The following is a 15,833-nucleotide window of genomic DNA, read 5'->3' as shown; positions in this document are numbered from 1 at the left end:
GGCTCAAGCACTCGCAGAGGCGGTCGAGAGACGGAGGTGGCGTAGTTCGGCTACCTTCCGTCGCATTCCTCCCCTTCTCTTCGTTTATCACCTGCTTCTTGTGGCGAATCTACTTGCTCCTCATGGCTCCGCTCCCGTCCGCCATCTTGGATTTCTGCGATCTGCCGCTATTTCTTCTCTGTACGGTTTCAGGGCTTTCTTTGTTATCAGGCAACCTCACCAATAGGTTCCGGGTCACTTACGATGTGGGGTCTTCATTTATTGCCGGTTTCGTGCCATATTAGCAGGACTGGAGTCCTGGCTCGGTGGAGCTCACGGGATCGCGTCCATCTTATTCCCGGCTCCACCGGAAGTCCCAACAACGAGAGATTATAAAAGGCCTGGAACATTTTCAGTTTGCTGTCTTCTCTCTTGCTCTTGCGCTCTTGCCCTGCTCTCTTTGTCCGCTTCCTGATCTGGACCTTCATTTAGCCTTGCTAGACTTCACACACACACATAACAGATAAGACTTTCTCCAGGCTCCAGCAACAACTCTGCAACAAAAAGACTTCTTTTCCAGCAAGGATCTCCTTCATCACTCCAACTAGCAGCTTTCATCAGTTACCATTAATCCAGCCTAATTTATAATTCAGAAGATTTGCTATCTTGAAAGCACATTACCTGTGTGAAAGATTCCCAAAAAACTGCCTCTCTCTTGTACCATTATTACATTACCTGTATTGTAAATAAACATTTTAAAATTAAATATATGGTCTTTATGTTCTGAGCACATGTCCTTAAACCTTACAGTGCAGGTTAGTGTAATTCAACAAATATAGTATTTAATTCCCCCTTTTCTTACATATTCTTATTCTTATCATTTTACATTATATTTAATTGGTGGAGAATAGAATATTATATTATTATTTTACATTAGCACCTCATAAACACGAACGAATCAGAACCTGTTCCATTAATATACAAGACCCTATATACCATCTATCTCCCACAAATCTCATGGCAGCAAACTACCATTGAATCTACTCCAGGTGGAAAAATGTGGGGAACAAATGCAGTAAATTAAAATAAAAAGTAAGGCATCAACAATCTGTATTTCTCTCCACAGTTGCAGATTGAATACTTGTTAGATTCAAGTCACCCACTATTTTTATCTTTACAATATCATTGATCAGATCTTTGTCCAGTTCTTTTGTTTGAGTCTGAGGTCTGTAGACTACACCTATATGGGTGGAAGTGCCATCTCCTCTTTCAAAGGCTATATACAGTGCTTTAGTCTGTTCCCTTGCACCCCCTGCATATCTACAATTTTTTTACCAAAGTGGACTCCCATTGACTACTGCTTTGCTGTAACTTTTTCTTTGCCTAATATTCCTACTTAAATTCTGGCTAGTATGCTTACCAGTCCGTATAATGCAGTATCAAAGGGTTGTGAATATAAGAGTAGCCATACTAGGTCAGACCAATAGTCCATCTAGCCCAGTATCCTGTTTTATTTATTTATTTTGTTACATTTGTATCCCACATTTTCCCACACATTTGCAGGCTCAATGTGGCTTACATAATACCGTGAAGGCATTCGCGAAGTCCGGTATGGGAATAGTACAAAATGTTATAGTGGGATAGGGAAGATAAGATTCAATCAAGTTGGGTAAGGTTTGAGGTAAAAGGGTTTGTCAGTGTTCAATACGATCTTTGATAGTGAAGTGTTGCAGGGTTGAGTCACCTAAGTTGGGTCATTTGGGTATGCTTTTCTGAATAGGTGAGTCTTTAATAATTTTCTGAATTTTAGGTGATCATAAGTTTTCACCACTTGAGGCAGTGCGTTCCACAGGTGCGTGCTTATGTAAGAGAAGTTGGACGCATGGGTTGTCTTGTATTTTAGTCCTTTGCAATTAGGGTAGTGGAGATTCAGATAAGACCGTGATGAACTGGTACTATTTCTGATTGGGAGATTGATTAGGTCAATCATGTAACCTGGGGTGCACCGTAGATAATCTTATGGACTAAGGTGCAGATTTTGAAAGAGATACGTTCCTTGATAGGAAGCCAGTGCAGTTTCTCACGGAGTGGTGTGGTGCTTTGGAATTGTGTCTTACCAAATATCAATCTGGCTGCTGTGTTTTCTGCCATCTGGAGTTTCCTTGTGAGTTGTTCCTTATATCCCGCATAGATTCTATTGCAATAATCAATGTGGCATAATACCATTGATTGAATTAAATTACGGAAAACATCTCTTTGGAAGAAAGGTTTTAAACGCTTGAGTTTCTACATTGAATAGAACATTTTCTTTATGGTGGAGTTGACTTGGGACTCAAGTGTAAGATTTCGATCGATAGTAACATCTAATATTTTGAGACTATCAGAGATGGGAAGGGAATGATCTGGAGTAAATAAGGTTGTTGGTTTATAATTGTTGTACTGGGATGAGAGGATAAGGCAATGCATTTTATCGGTGTTCAGCTTCAATTGAAACGAGTTTGCCCATGAGTGCATGATGTCCAATCCACTCTTGATATCGTTGGAGATTTCTGATAAATCATGTTTAAAAGGGATGTAGATTGCAACGTCATCAGCATAGATGAACGGGTGGAGACCTTGATTTGATAGGGACTTGGCCAATGGGATCATTAATATGTTGAAGAGTATTGGTGATAGAGGTGAACCTTGAGGAACTCCACAGTCTGATTTCCATGCTGATGATATATTTGTATTAGATTTAACTTGGTATGACCTGGTAGTTAGCCTTTGAACCAATCAAGTACATTTCCACCAATTCCAAAGTGATCTAGAAGTCGAAGAAGTATACTGTGGTTAACTATATTGAATGCACTCGACATGTCGAATTGGAGTAGGAGTATGTTATTACCTAAGGCTATTTCATTATTGAATTTGGCCAATAGGGTGACCAGCACAGTTTCGGTACCTTGGGAAGGGCGGAAACCAGATTGAGATTCATGTAATAAAGAGAATTTGTCCAAATAGTGAGCTGTTTGGTCACTTAACTCTCCATCAGTTTAACTATAAGTGGGATAGATGCAACTGGACGTTAATTGGTGATGTCATTTGTTTTTTTCTTTGCGTCCTTCGGTATAGGGGTGAGTAAGATGTTGCCATATTCTTCAGGAAAATGTTTTCCAAACAGTGGCCAAGTCAGGTCACAAGTACCTGACAGAAACCCAAATCGTGGCAATACGCCATACTACAAGTCCCAGGGAAGCAGTTGCTTCCCATGTCTGTCTCAATAGCAGACTGTGGACATTTCCTTCAGGAATTTGTCCAAACCTTTTTTTAAACCCGGATACACTAACTGCTGTTACCACATCCTCCAGCAAAGAGTTCCAGAGCTTAACTATTCGTTGAGTGAAAAAATATTTCCTCCTATTTGTTTTAAAATTATTTCCATGCAGCTTCCTTGAGTGTCCCCTAGTCTTTGTACTTTTGGAACAAGTGAAAAAAATAGATTTACTTATACTCGTTCTACACCACTCAGGATTTTGTAGACCTCAATCATATCTCCCCTCATTCATCTCTTTTCCAAGCTGCAGAGTCCTAAACTCTTTAGCCTTCCTCATATGAGAGGAGCTCCATCCCCTTTATCATTTTGGTCGCTCTTCTTTCAAGCTTTTCTAATTCCGATTATATATTTTTTTGAGATATGGCGACCAGAACTGAACACAGTACTCAAGGTGTGGACGCACCATGGAGCGATAAAAAGGCATTATAATAATTTCAGTCTTATTCACCATCCCTTTCCTAATAATTCCTAGCATCCTGTTTGCTTTTTTGGCCGCCACCACACATTAAGCAGAAGATTTCAGCGTTATTATCTACGACGACACCCAGATTTTTTTCTTGAGCTCTGACCCCCAAGGTGGAGCTAGCATCAGTTAACTATGATTCGGATTAATCTTTCTAATGTGCATCACCTTGCATTTGTCCACATTAAATTTCAATGTCATTTGGATACCCAGTCTTCCAATTTCCTAAGCTCTTCCTGCAATATTTCACAGTCTGCACGTGTTTTAACAACCTTGAATAGTTTTGTATCATCTGCAGATTTGATCACCTCACTCATCGTTCCTATTTCCATATCATTTATAAATATGTTAAATAGCACCGGTCCCAATACAGATCTCTGCAGCATTCCACTGTTCACCCTCCTCCATTGAGAGAAATAACCATTTAACACTGCCCTCTGTTTTCTGTCCAATAACCAATTCCTAATCCACATCAGAGAAGCCAAATTGAATGTACCTCAGTAAAGAACTTAATTAACTCTTAAATATCTCCTCAATAAAAGTATATTAGTGTTGTCTAATTGAATTTTTTTATTTTTATTTTGGGATTATGGCCCTGTTCTACTTTTGTGTCCTTGTTCTGTGAGGTTTGAAGTACAGTATGGGACACAATTTTATTGCTAACTCTAGGTTCCATATGGCTGTTAAGAAATTGGAGCAAAATGTTACCCATACTCCCACATCTCTTCTAATGGTTGCTGGGAAGAGCAGGAGTACAACTATCACTACCGCACCTCGAATATTGTGTTCAATTCTGGTCGCCGTCTCAAAAAAGATATAGTGGAATTAGAAAAGGTGCAGAGAAGGGCAACGGAAATGATAAGGGGGATGGGATGACTTCCCTATGAGGAAAGGCTAAAGCGGCTGGGGCTCTTCAGCGTGGAGAAAAGGCAGCTGAGGGGAGATATGATAGAGGTCTATATAATGAGTGGAATTGAACGGGTAGATGTGAAGCGTCTGTTTACGCTTTCCAAAAATACTAGGACTAGGGGGCATGCGATGAAGCTACAGTGTAGTAAATTTAAAACAAATTGGAGAAAAGTTTTTTTTCACTCAACGTGTAGTTGGACTCTGGAATTCGTTGCCAGAGAATGAGATAAAGGCGGTTAGCTTAGCGGAGTTTAAAAACCGTTTGGACTGCTTGCTAAAGAAAAAGTCCATAGACCATTATTAAATGGACTTGGGGAAAATCCACTATTTCTGGGATAAGCAGTATAGAATGTTCTGTACTTTTTTGGGATGTTGCCAGGTATTTGTGACCTGGATTGGCCACTGTTGGAAACAGGATGCTGGGTTTGATGGACCTTTGGTCTTTCCCAGTTTGGCAATACTTATGTACTTATGTAACTATCACTTGGAGCCAGCAGTGGTGAGCAGTGGTTTGGAAGAAGGGTTCATGACAACATTGCCTGTTTGGGGAACGAAGTGGTAGTGAGTGCTGGGAGAGATGATGTGGGAGTGAGTAGTATGGAATGGATATGTGTGAAAGTTTAATAGTGGGACTGAGTGATCCAACATTTGGGGGATTATCCTGATTTAGACTGACAGGTTTATAGCTTTTTAGTGCTTAATTATGCCATATTTTGTGGAATAGGACTACATCTTGTCACCCTGAGCTTTGTTTTTGAGGACAAGTTGAAAACTGCTGAGTTGGGTTCTGTAGTCAGCACTTCAAGTTTTCCCAGTGTACTGGGGCATACCTTGTCAGGGATTTGGGTTTAACTTGTGCCTTTTTTTTTTTTTTTTTTTTAGAAGTAACTGAAGGTGCATTACATTCAAGTATAGTAGGTAAGAGGCAATGAGGATTAATAATGGTGTGCCCAAGATCACAAGGAGCTGCAGTGGGATTCCAGGCTTCCCTGGTTTGCAGCCTTCTGGTCTAAGCATTAAGCTGCTACTCTATCCTAGTTCCCTCTAAATTTTCAACAGTGCTAGGAGAGGAAGATTTGGATTTGGCATTTCAACCGTAGCCCATGACAAATTCAATTTCGGTACAGTAGGCATTTCCCTGTCTGTACCTGAGGCAGTGGAGGTAAAAGTTAAGAGGCTTATTTTCAAAGCACATGTAAAGTCTGTGCTTTGAAAATGAGCACCTAAGTGACTTCCTCAACATCACAAAGAATGTCAGTAGGATTTGAACTTTTGGTTCCCTCATTCTCACCCTCCTGCTTTAACCTTGGAGGCAACCTCTCCACTCCACCACTTAATAACATAATAACAATGTTTGTTATTAATGCATGCCACTTAGTCTATTATGTCTCTCTTACAGTTACAGTTATATGATTGATAATGTGATTCTCCTGATTACTGGGACTCTGCACCAGCGCTCTATCTCTGAGCTGGTTCCCAAGTGTCATCCATTGGGCAGCTTTGAGCAGATGGAGGCGGTAAATATTGCCCAGACACCAGCAGAGCTCTATAATGCAATCTTAGTGGACACACCACTTGGTAAGAGTGCTTTTTTTTTTTAATCCATTTTGTTTATCAGTTCAAACTTAAAGTTCCCCTCAAAGTGTGGCGCACAGTTTCCCAAGCATATTTGTGGCTTTCAGAGATCTCACCAGTTCACCCTGAAATTATTAAAATGTATTTTTGGGTAACAGCTATCCCAAAGATTTAAATACCAAGCAGTTTTCTATGTTCTGATTCTTTATTAATAAATTTTCCATAGAATGAAAAACTCAGCTGAAGTTAGGGGGAATGCGGCTCATATGGAGATAAGAAAACTTTCCCATGGAGATGGTGGTGGACACTTGAAACAGACTTCAAAAGGAGTTGCTAGGAGCCAAGACAAATGCTGAAATCAAGGATGTTTGAGAGACACAAAGGGCAGGGAGAAAGAAGGCCACAGATTAAAGATCTAAGGGCAGATTGAGTGGACATGTCTCTTGCAAAAAGATCATAATCCTATTGAGCTAAAAATGCTGCTTGTTTCAGAACAACTGGAGACCAACAAAGTGGCCCATAGGCCCCTGGTCTCTTCCTCCTTTCCTTGTTTTTAAATTTTTTTTCTTCTGGTCACCATTTGTATCCCACTTCAGAAGCGTTCTCCTGTTTGGGAATGGCATCAAATGTATGAAAAAGAGTAGAAGTCAAGCCATTTTTTCTGTTCCCAGGTTAAACTTTTTTAACTTGTGGAATCATTTTATTAAAAAACTAGGAAAAAAGGCCCGTTTCTGAACGCAATGAAACGGGCGCTGGCAAGGTTCTGTAATGGTAATTTTGTTTTTAGGGGAACTGTTAGGAGAGAGTATGTGTGAGAGAGAGAGAGCGCGTGTGATTGAGACAGAGCCAGAGTGTGTGTCTGTCTGAGTGAGTGTAGTGTGTCTTGTCCTCTGGTGTCCCCTCCTGTCCACATCGAGCAATCTGTTCTCTCCCCCTGCTCTCCCCTCCTCTCCATATGTCTCTGTATGTTTCCTTTCACCCATATACTACTACTGCTATTTAACATTTCTAAAGCGCTACCAGGGTTACGCAGCGCTGTACAATCTAACAAAGAAGGACAGTCCCTGCTCAAAGGAGCTTACAATCTGAAGGACAAAAAAGTGCAGTCAATCAAATTGGGGACAGTCTTGATTTCCTGGATAGAGGTACAATGGTTAGGTGCCGAAAGCGACATTGAAGAAGTGGGCTTTGAGCAAGGATTTGAAGATGGGCAGGGAGGGGGCTTGGCTTATGGGCTTCGGGAGTTTATGTCAAGCATAGGGTGAGGCGAAGCAGAAAGGGCGGAGCCTGGAGTTGCCGGTGGTGGAGAAGGGTACTGAGAGGAGGAATTTGTCCTGTGAGCGGAGGTTACAGGTAGGAGCGTAAGGGGAGATGAGGGTAGAGAGGTAATGAGGGGCTGCAGATTGAGTGCATTTGTAGGTTAGTAGGAGAAGCTTGAACTGTATGCGGTACCTGATCGGAAGCCAGTGAAGTGATTTGAGGAGAGGGGTGATATGAGCATATCGGTCTAGGCGGAAGATAAGACGGGCAGCAGAGTACTGAACAGATTGAAGGGGGGATAGATGGTTAAGTGGGAGGCCAGTGAGGAGTAGGTTGCAGTAGTCAAGGCGAGAGGTGATGAGAGAGTGGATGAGAGTTTGGGTGGTGTGCTCGGAGAGGAAGGGGCGAATTTTGCTGATGTTATAGAGAAAGAAGCGACAGGTCTTGTCTGTCTGCTGGATATGGGCAGAGAAGGAGAGGGAGGAGTCGAAGATGACTCCGAGGTTGCGGGGAGATGAGACGGGGAGGATGAGGGTGTTGTCGACTGAAATAGAGAGTGGAGGGAGAGGAGAAGTGGGTTTGGATGGAAAGACAATGAGCTCAATCTTGGCCATGTTCAGTTTCAGGTGGCGGTTGGACATCCAGGCAGCAATGTCGGATAAGCAGGCTGATACTTTGGCCTGGGTTTCCGCAGTGATTTCTGGTGTGGAGAGGTAAAGCTGGGTGTCGTCAGCATAAAGATGGAAACCATGAGATGAGATCAGCGAGCCCAGGGAAGAAGTGTAGATTGAAAAAAGAAGGGGTCCAAGGACAGATCCCTGAGGAACTCCAACAGAGAGTGGGATGGGGGTGGAGGAAGATCCATGAGAATGTACGCTGAAGGTATGGTGGGAGAGAGAAGAGGAGAACCAGGAGAGGACAGAGCCCTGGAACCCAAATGAGGATAGTGCAGCAAGAAGTAAATTGTGATTGACAGTGTCAAAAGCGGCGGATAGGTCGAGGAGGATGAGGATGGAGTAGTGACCTTTGGATTTTGCAATGAACAGGTCATTACAGACTTTAGTGAGTGCTGTTTCTGTCGAGTGTAGAGGGCGAAAACCGGAGTGAAGCGGATCGAGGATGGCATGAGAGGAGAGAAAATCAAGGCAGCGGCTGTGAACGGCGTGCTCAAGTATCTTGGAGAGGAAGGGTAGGAGGGAGATGGGGCGGTAGTTGGAAGGACAGGTAGGGTCTAGTGATGTTTTTTTGAGGAGTGGTGTGACTACAGCATGCTTGAAGGTGTCAGGGACAGTTGCAGTGGAGAGAGAGAGAGGTTGAGGATATGACAGTGGGGGGGGGGGGGGGGGGGGTGACAGTAGGAGAGATGGTGTTTAGTAAGTTGGTGGGGATGGGATCAGAGGAACAGGTGGTGCATTTCGAGGAGGAAAGAAGATGGGCAGTTTCCTCGGTGATATCAGGAAAAGTGTCCCCCTCCCTGTCTCTCTGTCCTCTGAGTTGTAGGCCCTCCTCCCTGTCCCCTGTGAGTTGTAGGCGTCTCCTCCCTCCCTCCCTCCCTTTCTCTCCCTCCGTCTCCCTCTGTGGCCTTTGATTTCCAGGGCCCTCCCTCCGTCCCTCCGAGAACAGCACCCCTTCCCCCCCCCCCCCCCCCCCAGGTCGCTGGTTGGTCACTCCCCCGAGGTCACCACTCACCGCAGTCCCTCAATGTTTGTAGAACCTCGGCAACTGCAACCCCTCCCACCCACCCAAGCAGACAAACACAGGGTCGCTCACTCCCCCCCCCCCCCCCCCGGAGGCCGCCACTCACCCCCCGAGGTCGACGGAGGCAGCGCTTTAAAGTAATGCCAGCTGAGAGGAAGATAAGCACAGTACAGCAGCCTCGCGTTCAGTTTTCCCCTTCTCTCTCTGCGAAACAGGAAATGAGGGCGGGACACAGAGAGAGAAGGGGAAAGGTGAACGCGAGGCTGCTGTACTGTGCTTTCTCCGAGGACAAGCAGGCTGCTTGTTCTCACGACTGGGTTGACGTCCATGGCAGCCCCCACCAACCGGAAGAAAACTTCACGGGCGGTCCCGCACACAGGGCACGCCCAACGCGCATGCGCGGCCGTCTTCCCGCCCGTGCGCGACCGTTCCCGCTGAGTTTTTTCTATTCCGCGCTGGAGAGAGACGTGTTATCGTCTCTCTCTCTGTCAGCCCCGGAAACCGGATTGCGGCCTAGCCGCGGCTTTTTTCTGTTCGCGTATGCGTTCTCGTATTTTTTCTATCGATTAAAAAAAAAAAAGTGTCCTCGTCGTTCTTAGCCGCGAGGGTGCTTAGTTTGCGGCCTTGTGGCCGCGTGGTCACCGCCACCATCGACGACTTTGACTTCGCCGACGCGATTTTTCCGTTGATGTCCTCGAAGGTCCCGAGCGGATTCAAAAAGTGTGGTCGGTGCGGCTGGCAGATCTCACAAACCGATACCCACGCTTTCTGGCTCCAGTGCCTCGGCCCGGAGCATAATACCAAGACGTACACTTTGTGTCTCGGCTTAAAGAAGCGGACACAGGTGGCGAGGCAAGTTCTTCGGGACCGTCTTTTCGGAACTTGCGCCGGCCCTTCGACGTCGACTTCAACGGCATCGGTGTCGACGGCCGGATCTTCGGTACCAGTACCGATATCGACGAAATCGGTGCCGACTCTGGCACCGACCCCAGGAGTACAGATACCGTTGGCCTGCCGGTGATGGCGGGGGTGAGCGGCCGCGCGGACAGTCGGCCCCAGCCACTTCCTCTACCCAGGGCCATTGGGACCGAACCCTGTCGGATCCGATTCCTCGAGGCCGGGGGGTTCTACCTCCTCTTTGTCTCTGCCGCCGAGCGCCGATGACGGGCATCGAAAGAAAGCAAAGAAACACCGTCATCGGTCGCCCACGGCGCATGGGACTGCCAGCTCCGGTACCTCGAGGGATGACTTGACGCCCAGGAAGCGGCAGTGCCGAGAGGAGCGTTCCCCCTCGGTTGAAGAGGTGTCGCTGCGTCAGTCCGCGGGTACTTCGGTACCGTCTCCTGGACCCGAGCAGCTTCCGGCACCGACACCCACACCGGCCCCCCTGCCTTTCCCGACAGTGGGCCTTGACGAGTGCCTCCGAGCCATCCTTCCGGGGATTCTGGAAGGGCTAATGCGCCCCCGGCGCCGGTATGCTCTAGCCCGATGCCGAGGCCTCCGACGCCAACGCCGCTTGCGGCACCGGTGTCGACCGCCACGCAGGTAGAGTCCCCGTCGACGTCGATGGAGGGAGCTTTGTCCCCGCCGGCGCGGGAGTCCACCGCTCGACGCCATCATCGTGGACGTGGTTCCTCGCAGTCGAGACGGGCCCGGTTGAGGTCTGAGCTGAAAGAGCTCATGTCCGACACCGAGGGGGAGGAGAAGGACCCCAGATATTTCTCCTCAGAGGAGTCTGTGGGCTTTCCCTCCGACCCCACTCCTTCACCGGAGAGGAAGCTCTCGCCCCCTGAGAGCCTCTCCTTTGCCTCCTTTGTCAGGGATATGTCTATTTGCATATTCTTTCCCGTGGTCACTGTGGATGAGCCGAGGGTGGAGATGCTCGAAGTCCTCGACTGTCCATCACCACCTAGAGAGTCTTCCACGGTGCCGTTGCACAATGTCCTCAAAGAGACACTGCTTCGGAACTGGCTGAAGCCATTATCTAATCCCACCATCCCCAAGAAAGCGGAGTCCCAATACAGGCTCCACTCTGACCCAGAGTTGATGCGGCCTCAATTGCCTCATGACTCGGCGGTCGTGGACTCTGCTCTCAAGAGAGCACGGAGTTCGAGGGATACCGCCTCGGCACCCCCGGGGCGGGAGTCTCGCACTCTGGACTCGTTTGGGAGGAAGGCCTACCAATCTTCCATGCTCGTGACCCGCATCCAGTCATACCAGCTCTACATGAGCATTCACATGCGGAACAATGTGAGGCAACTGGCGGACCTGGTCAGCAAGCTCCCTCCGGAGCAGTCCAGGCCTTTTCAGGAGGTGGTCAGGCAGCTGAAGGCGTGCAGAAAGTTCCTGTCCAGGGGTATCTATGACACCTGTGATGTGGCATCTCGAGCTGCGGCCCAAGGTATAGTGATGCGCAGACTCTCATGGCTGCGTGCCTCTGACCTGGACAACCGCACCCAGCAGCGACTGGCGGATGTCCCTTGCCGGGGGGATGACATTTTCGGCGAGAAGGTCGAGCAGTTAGTGGACCAACTACACCAGCGGGAAACCGCTCTTGACAAGCTCTCCCACCGGGCGCCTTCAGCATCCACCTCTGCAGGTGGACGTTTTTCCCGGGCCCGGCAGGCTGCTCCCTACGCCTACATCCAGCGTAGGTACACCCAGCCGGCCCGAAGGCCTCCTCAGGCACAGGGACAGTCCCAGCGCGCTCGTTTCTGTCAACAGCGTGCGCCTAAGCAGCCCCCTGCGCCTCCACAGCAAAAGCAGGGGACGGGCTTTTGACTAGATCCATGGGAACATAGCCGCCATCAAAGTGTCCGTACTGGACGACCTGCTGGTCGGAGGGAGGTTGAAAGCTTTTCACCAAAGGTGGCCTCTTATAACCTCCGACCAGTGGGTTCTCCAAATAGTGCGGTGCGGATACACCCTGAATTTGGTCTCCACTCCACCAAATTGCCCACCGGGAGCCCAATCCTTCAGCTCCCATCACAAGCAGGAACTTGCAGAGGAACTCTCCGCCCTTCTCAGCGCCAATGCGGTCGAGCCCGTGCCACCCGGGCAGGAAGGGCAGGGATTCTATTCCAGGTACTTCCTTGTGGAAAAGAAAACTGGGGGGATGCGCCCCATCCTAGACCTGAGAGGCCTGAACAAATATCTGGTCAAAGAGAAGTTCAGGATGCTTTCCTTGGGCACCCTTCTACCAATGATTCAGAAAGACGATTGGCTATGTTCCCTGGATTTAAAGGACGCTTACACTCGCATCCCGATACTGCCAGCTCACAGACAGTATCTCAGATTCCGTCTGGGGACACGGCACTTTCAGTATTGTGTGCTGCCCTTTGGGCTCGCCTCTGCACCACGGGTGTTCATGAAGTGTCTTGTGGTGGTTGCGGCGTATCTACGCAAGCTGGGGGTGCACGTGTTCCCGTATCTCGACTATTGGCTGGTCAAGAGCACCTCAGAGGCAGGAGCTCTTCGGTCCATGCAGTGCACTATTCACCTTCTGGAGCTGCTGGGGTTTGTGATAAATTACCCAAAGTCCCATCTCCAGCCAGTCCAATCTCTGGAATTCATAGGAGCGCTGCTGAATTCTCAGACGGCTCAGGCCTTTCTTCCGAAGCAAGGGCGCAGAATCTCCTGTCCCTCGCTTACCAGACCAGAGCGTCTCAGCAGGTCACAGCTCGGCAGATGTTGAGACTCCTGGGTCATATGGCCTCCACGGTTCATGTGACTCCCATGGCTCGCCTTCACATGAGATCTGCTCAATGGACCCTAGCTTCCCAGTGGTGCCAAGCTACCGGGAATCTAGAAGATGTCATCCACCTGCCTGCCAGTTGCCACAATTCGTTGCATTGGTGGACCATTCAGACCAATTTGACCCTGGGACGTCCATTCCAAATCCCGCAGCCCACGAAAGTGCTGACGACGGATGCATCTCGCCTGGGGTTGGGAGCTCATGTCGATGGGCTCCACACCCAGGGACTGTGGTCCTCCAGGAACAAGATCTCCAGATCAACCTCCTGGAGCTCCGAGCGGTCTGGAACGCGCTGAAGGCCTTCAGAGATCGGCTGTCCTACCAAATCATCCAAATTCGGACAGACAATCAGGTTGCAATGTATTATATCAACAAGCAGGGGGGCACCGGATCTCGCCCCCTGTGTCAGGAAGCCGTCGGGATGTGGCGTTGGGCTTGCCAGTTCGGCATGCTTCTCCAAGCCACATACCTGGCAGGCGTAAACAACAGTCTGGCCGACAGACTGAGCAGAGTCATGCAACCGCACGAGTGGTCGCTCCATTCCAGAGTGGCATACAAGATCTTCCGAGAGTGGGGCACTCCCTCGGTGGACCTTTTCGCCTCTCAGACCAACCACAAGCTGCCTCTGTTCTGTTCCAGACTACAGGCACACAGCAGGCTAGCGTCGGATGCCTTTCTCCTCCATTGGGGGACCGGCCTCCTGTATGCTTATCCTCCCATACCTTTGGTGGGGAAGACCTTACTGAAGCTCAAGCAAGACCACGGCACCATGATTCTGTTAGCGCCTTTTTGGCCCCATCAGATCTGGTTCCCTCTACTTCTGGAGTTGTCCTCCGAAGAACCGTGGAGTGTTTTCCGACTCTCATTTCACAGAACGACGGAGCGCTTCTGCACCCCAACCTTCAGTCTCTGGCTCTCACGGCCTGGATGTTGAGGGCGTAGACTTTGCTTCGTTGGGTCTGTCTGAGGGTGTCTCCCACGTCTTGCTTGCCTTTAGAAAGGATTCCACTAAAAAGAGTTATTTTTCAAGTGGAGGAGGTTTGTCGTTTGGTGTGAGAGCAAGGCCCTAGAACCTCGTTCTTGTCCTGCACAGAACCTGCTTGAATACCTTCTGCACTTATCAGAGTCTGGTCTCAAGACCAACTCAGTAAGGAATCACCTTAGTGCGATTAGTGCTTATCATCACCATGTAGAGGGTAAAGCCATCTCTGGAGAGCCTTTAGTCGTTCGATTTATGAGAAGCTTGCTTTTGTCAAGGCCCCCTGTCAAGCCTCCTGCAGTGTCATGGGATCTCAACGTCGTCCTCACCCAGCTGATGAAACCTCCTTTTGAGCCACTGAATTCCTGCCATCTGAAGTACTTGACCTGGAAGGTCATTTTCTTGGTGGCAGTTACTTCAGCTCGTAGAGTCAGTGAGCTTCAGGCCCTGGTAGCTCATGCTCCTTATACCAAATTTCATCATAACAGAGTAGTCCTCCGCACTCACCCTAAGTTCCTGCCAAAGGTGGTGTCGGAGTTCCATCTTAACCAGTCAATTGTCTTGCCAACATTCTTTCCCAGACCACATACCCGCCCTGCTGAACGTCAGTTGCACACATTGGACTGCAAGCGAGCGTTGGCCTTCTATCTGGAGTGGACACAGCCCCACAGACAGTCCGCCCAATTGTTTATTTCTTTCGACCCCAATAGGAAGGGAGTCGCTGTCGGGAAACGCACCATCTCCAATTGGCTAACAGATTGCATTTCCTTTACTTACGCCCAGGCTGGGCTGACTCTTGAGGGTCGTGTCACGGCTCATAGTGTTAGAGCCATGGCAGCGTCAGTGGCCCACTTGAAGTCAGCCACTATTGAAGAGATTTGCAAGGCTGCGACGTGGTCATCTGTCCACACATTCACATCACATTACTGCCTCCAGCAGGATACCCGACGCGACGGTCGGTTCGGGCAGTCGGTGCTGCAGAATCTGTTTGGGGTTTGAATCCAACTCCACCCTCCAGGACCCGCTTTTATTCTGTTCAGGCTGCACTCTCAGTTAGTTTTTCTTCGTAGGTCAATTTCTGTTGTACCCTCGCCGTTGCGAGGTTCAGTTGACCTGGGTTCTTGTTTTGAGTGAGCTTGGGAGCTAGGGATACCCCAGTCGTGAGAACAAGCAGCCTGCTTGTCCTCGGAGAAAGTGAATGATACATACCTGTAGCAGGTGTTCTCCGAGGACAGCAGGCTGATTGTTCTCACCTACCCTCCCTCCTCCCCTTTGGAGTTGCGTTTTACTCATTCCTTTGCTTGTCATTCAACTGAGTGGGAACGGTCGTGCACGGGTGGGAAGACGGCCGTGCATGCGCGGTGGGTGTGCCCTGCGTGTGGGACCGCCCGTGAAGTTTTCTTCCGGTTGGTGGGGGCTGCCTTGGACATCAACCCAGTCGTGAGAACAATCAGCCTGCTGTCCTCGGAGAACACCTACTATAGGTATGCATCATTCGCTTCTCTTGCTGTCAGTGGGCATTACTTTAAAGCGCTGCCTCCGTCGACCTCGGGGAGTGAGTGGTGGCCTCCGGGGGGGGGGTGCGAGTGAGCGACGGCCCTGGGGGGGGGAGCGAGTGCGCGATGGCCCTGGGGGGGGGAGCGAGTGCGCGTTGACCCTGTGTTTGTGTGGGTGGGAGGGGTTGCAGTCATCACGTTGTGACGCGAGGGCAGGGCAGACACTCATGGGCACACCGGATATCTACACCGCCTCAAACGTCCGGCTGGAGGCTTCATTAGAATGTTGGAGGTGCCTTTTATATATAGAGATAACTTTAGCTCCTTAGGTGACTTGTCACAAACAGCTTATGAAACTTAAAAACATGCCTATAACTTTTATTAATGATCTGAAGAGGCATTCA

General features: G+C 48.8%; 1 protein-coding gene across 4 annotated transcripts in view; it reads left to right on the top strand.

Annotated features, from left to right (window-relative positions):
* ATP6V0D1 (ATPase H+ transporting V0 subunit d1) overlaps positions 1 to 15,833 on the top strand; it is a 590,366-nt gene that overhangs the window by 136,661 nt on the left and 437,872 nt on the right. For all 4 annotated transcript variants that reach the window (XR_003942203.1, XM_030203697.1, XM_030203696.1 and 1 more), the window contains one exon: positions 6,067 to 6,245. Coding sequence is in view for 3 of the 4 variants with exons in the window: in XM_030203697.1 (XP_030059557.1) it covers positions 6,067 to 6,245 (179 nt within the window). In the remaining variant the exon portion in view is untranslated. The remainder of the gene's footprint in view (positions 1 to 6,066; positions 6,246 to 15,833) is intronic.

The sequence above is a fragment of the Microcaecilia unicolor genome, chromosome 5 (genome assembly GCF_901765095.1).
Source record: "Microcaecilia unicolor chromosome 5, aMicUni1.1, whole genome shotgun sequence".
In the NCBI taxonomy this organism is placed as follows: domain Eukaryota; kingdom Metazoa; phylum Chordata; class Amphibia; order Gymnophiona; family Siphonopidae; genus Microcaecilia; species Microcaecilia unicolor.
Note: the sequence above shows the minus strand (reverse complement) of the source record. Positions and strands in the feature narration are given on the sequence as shown.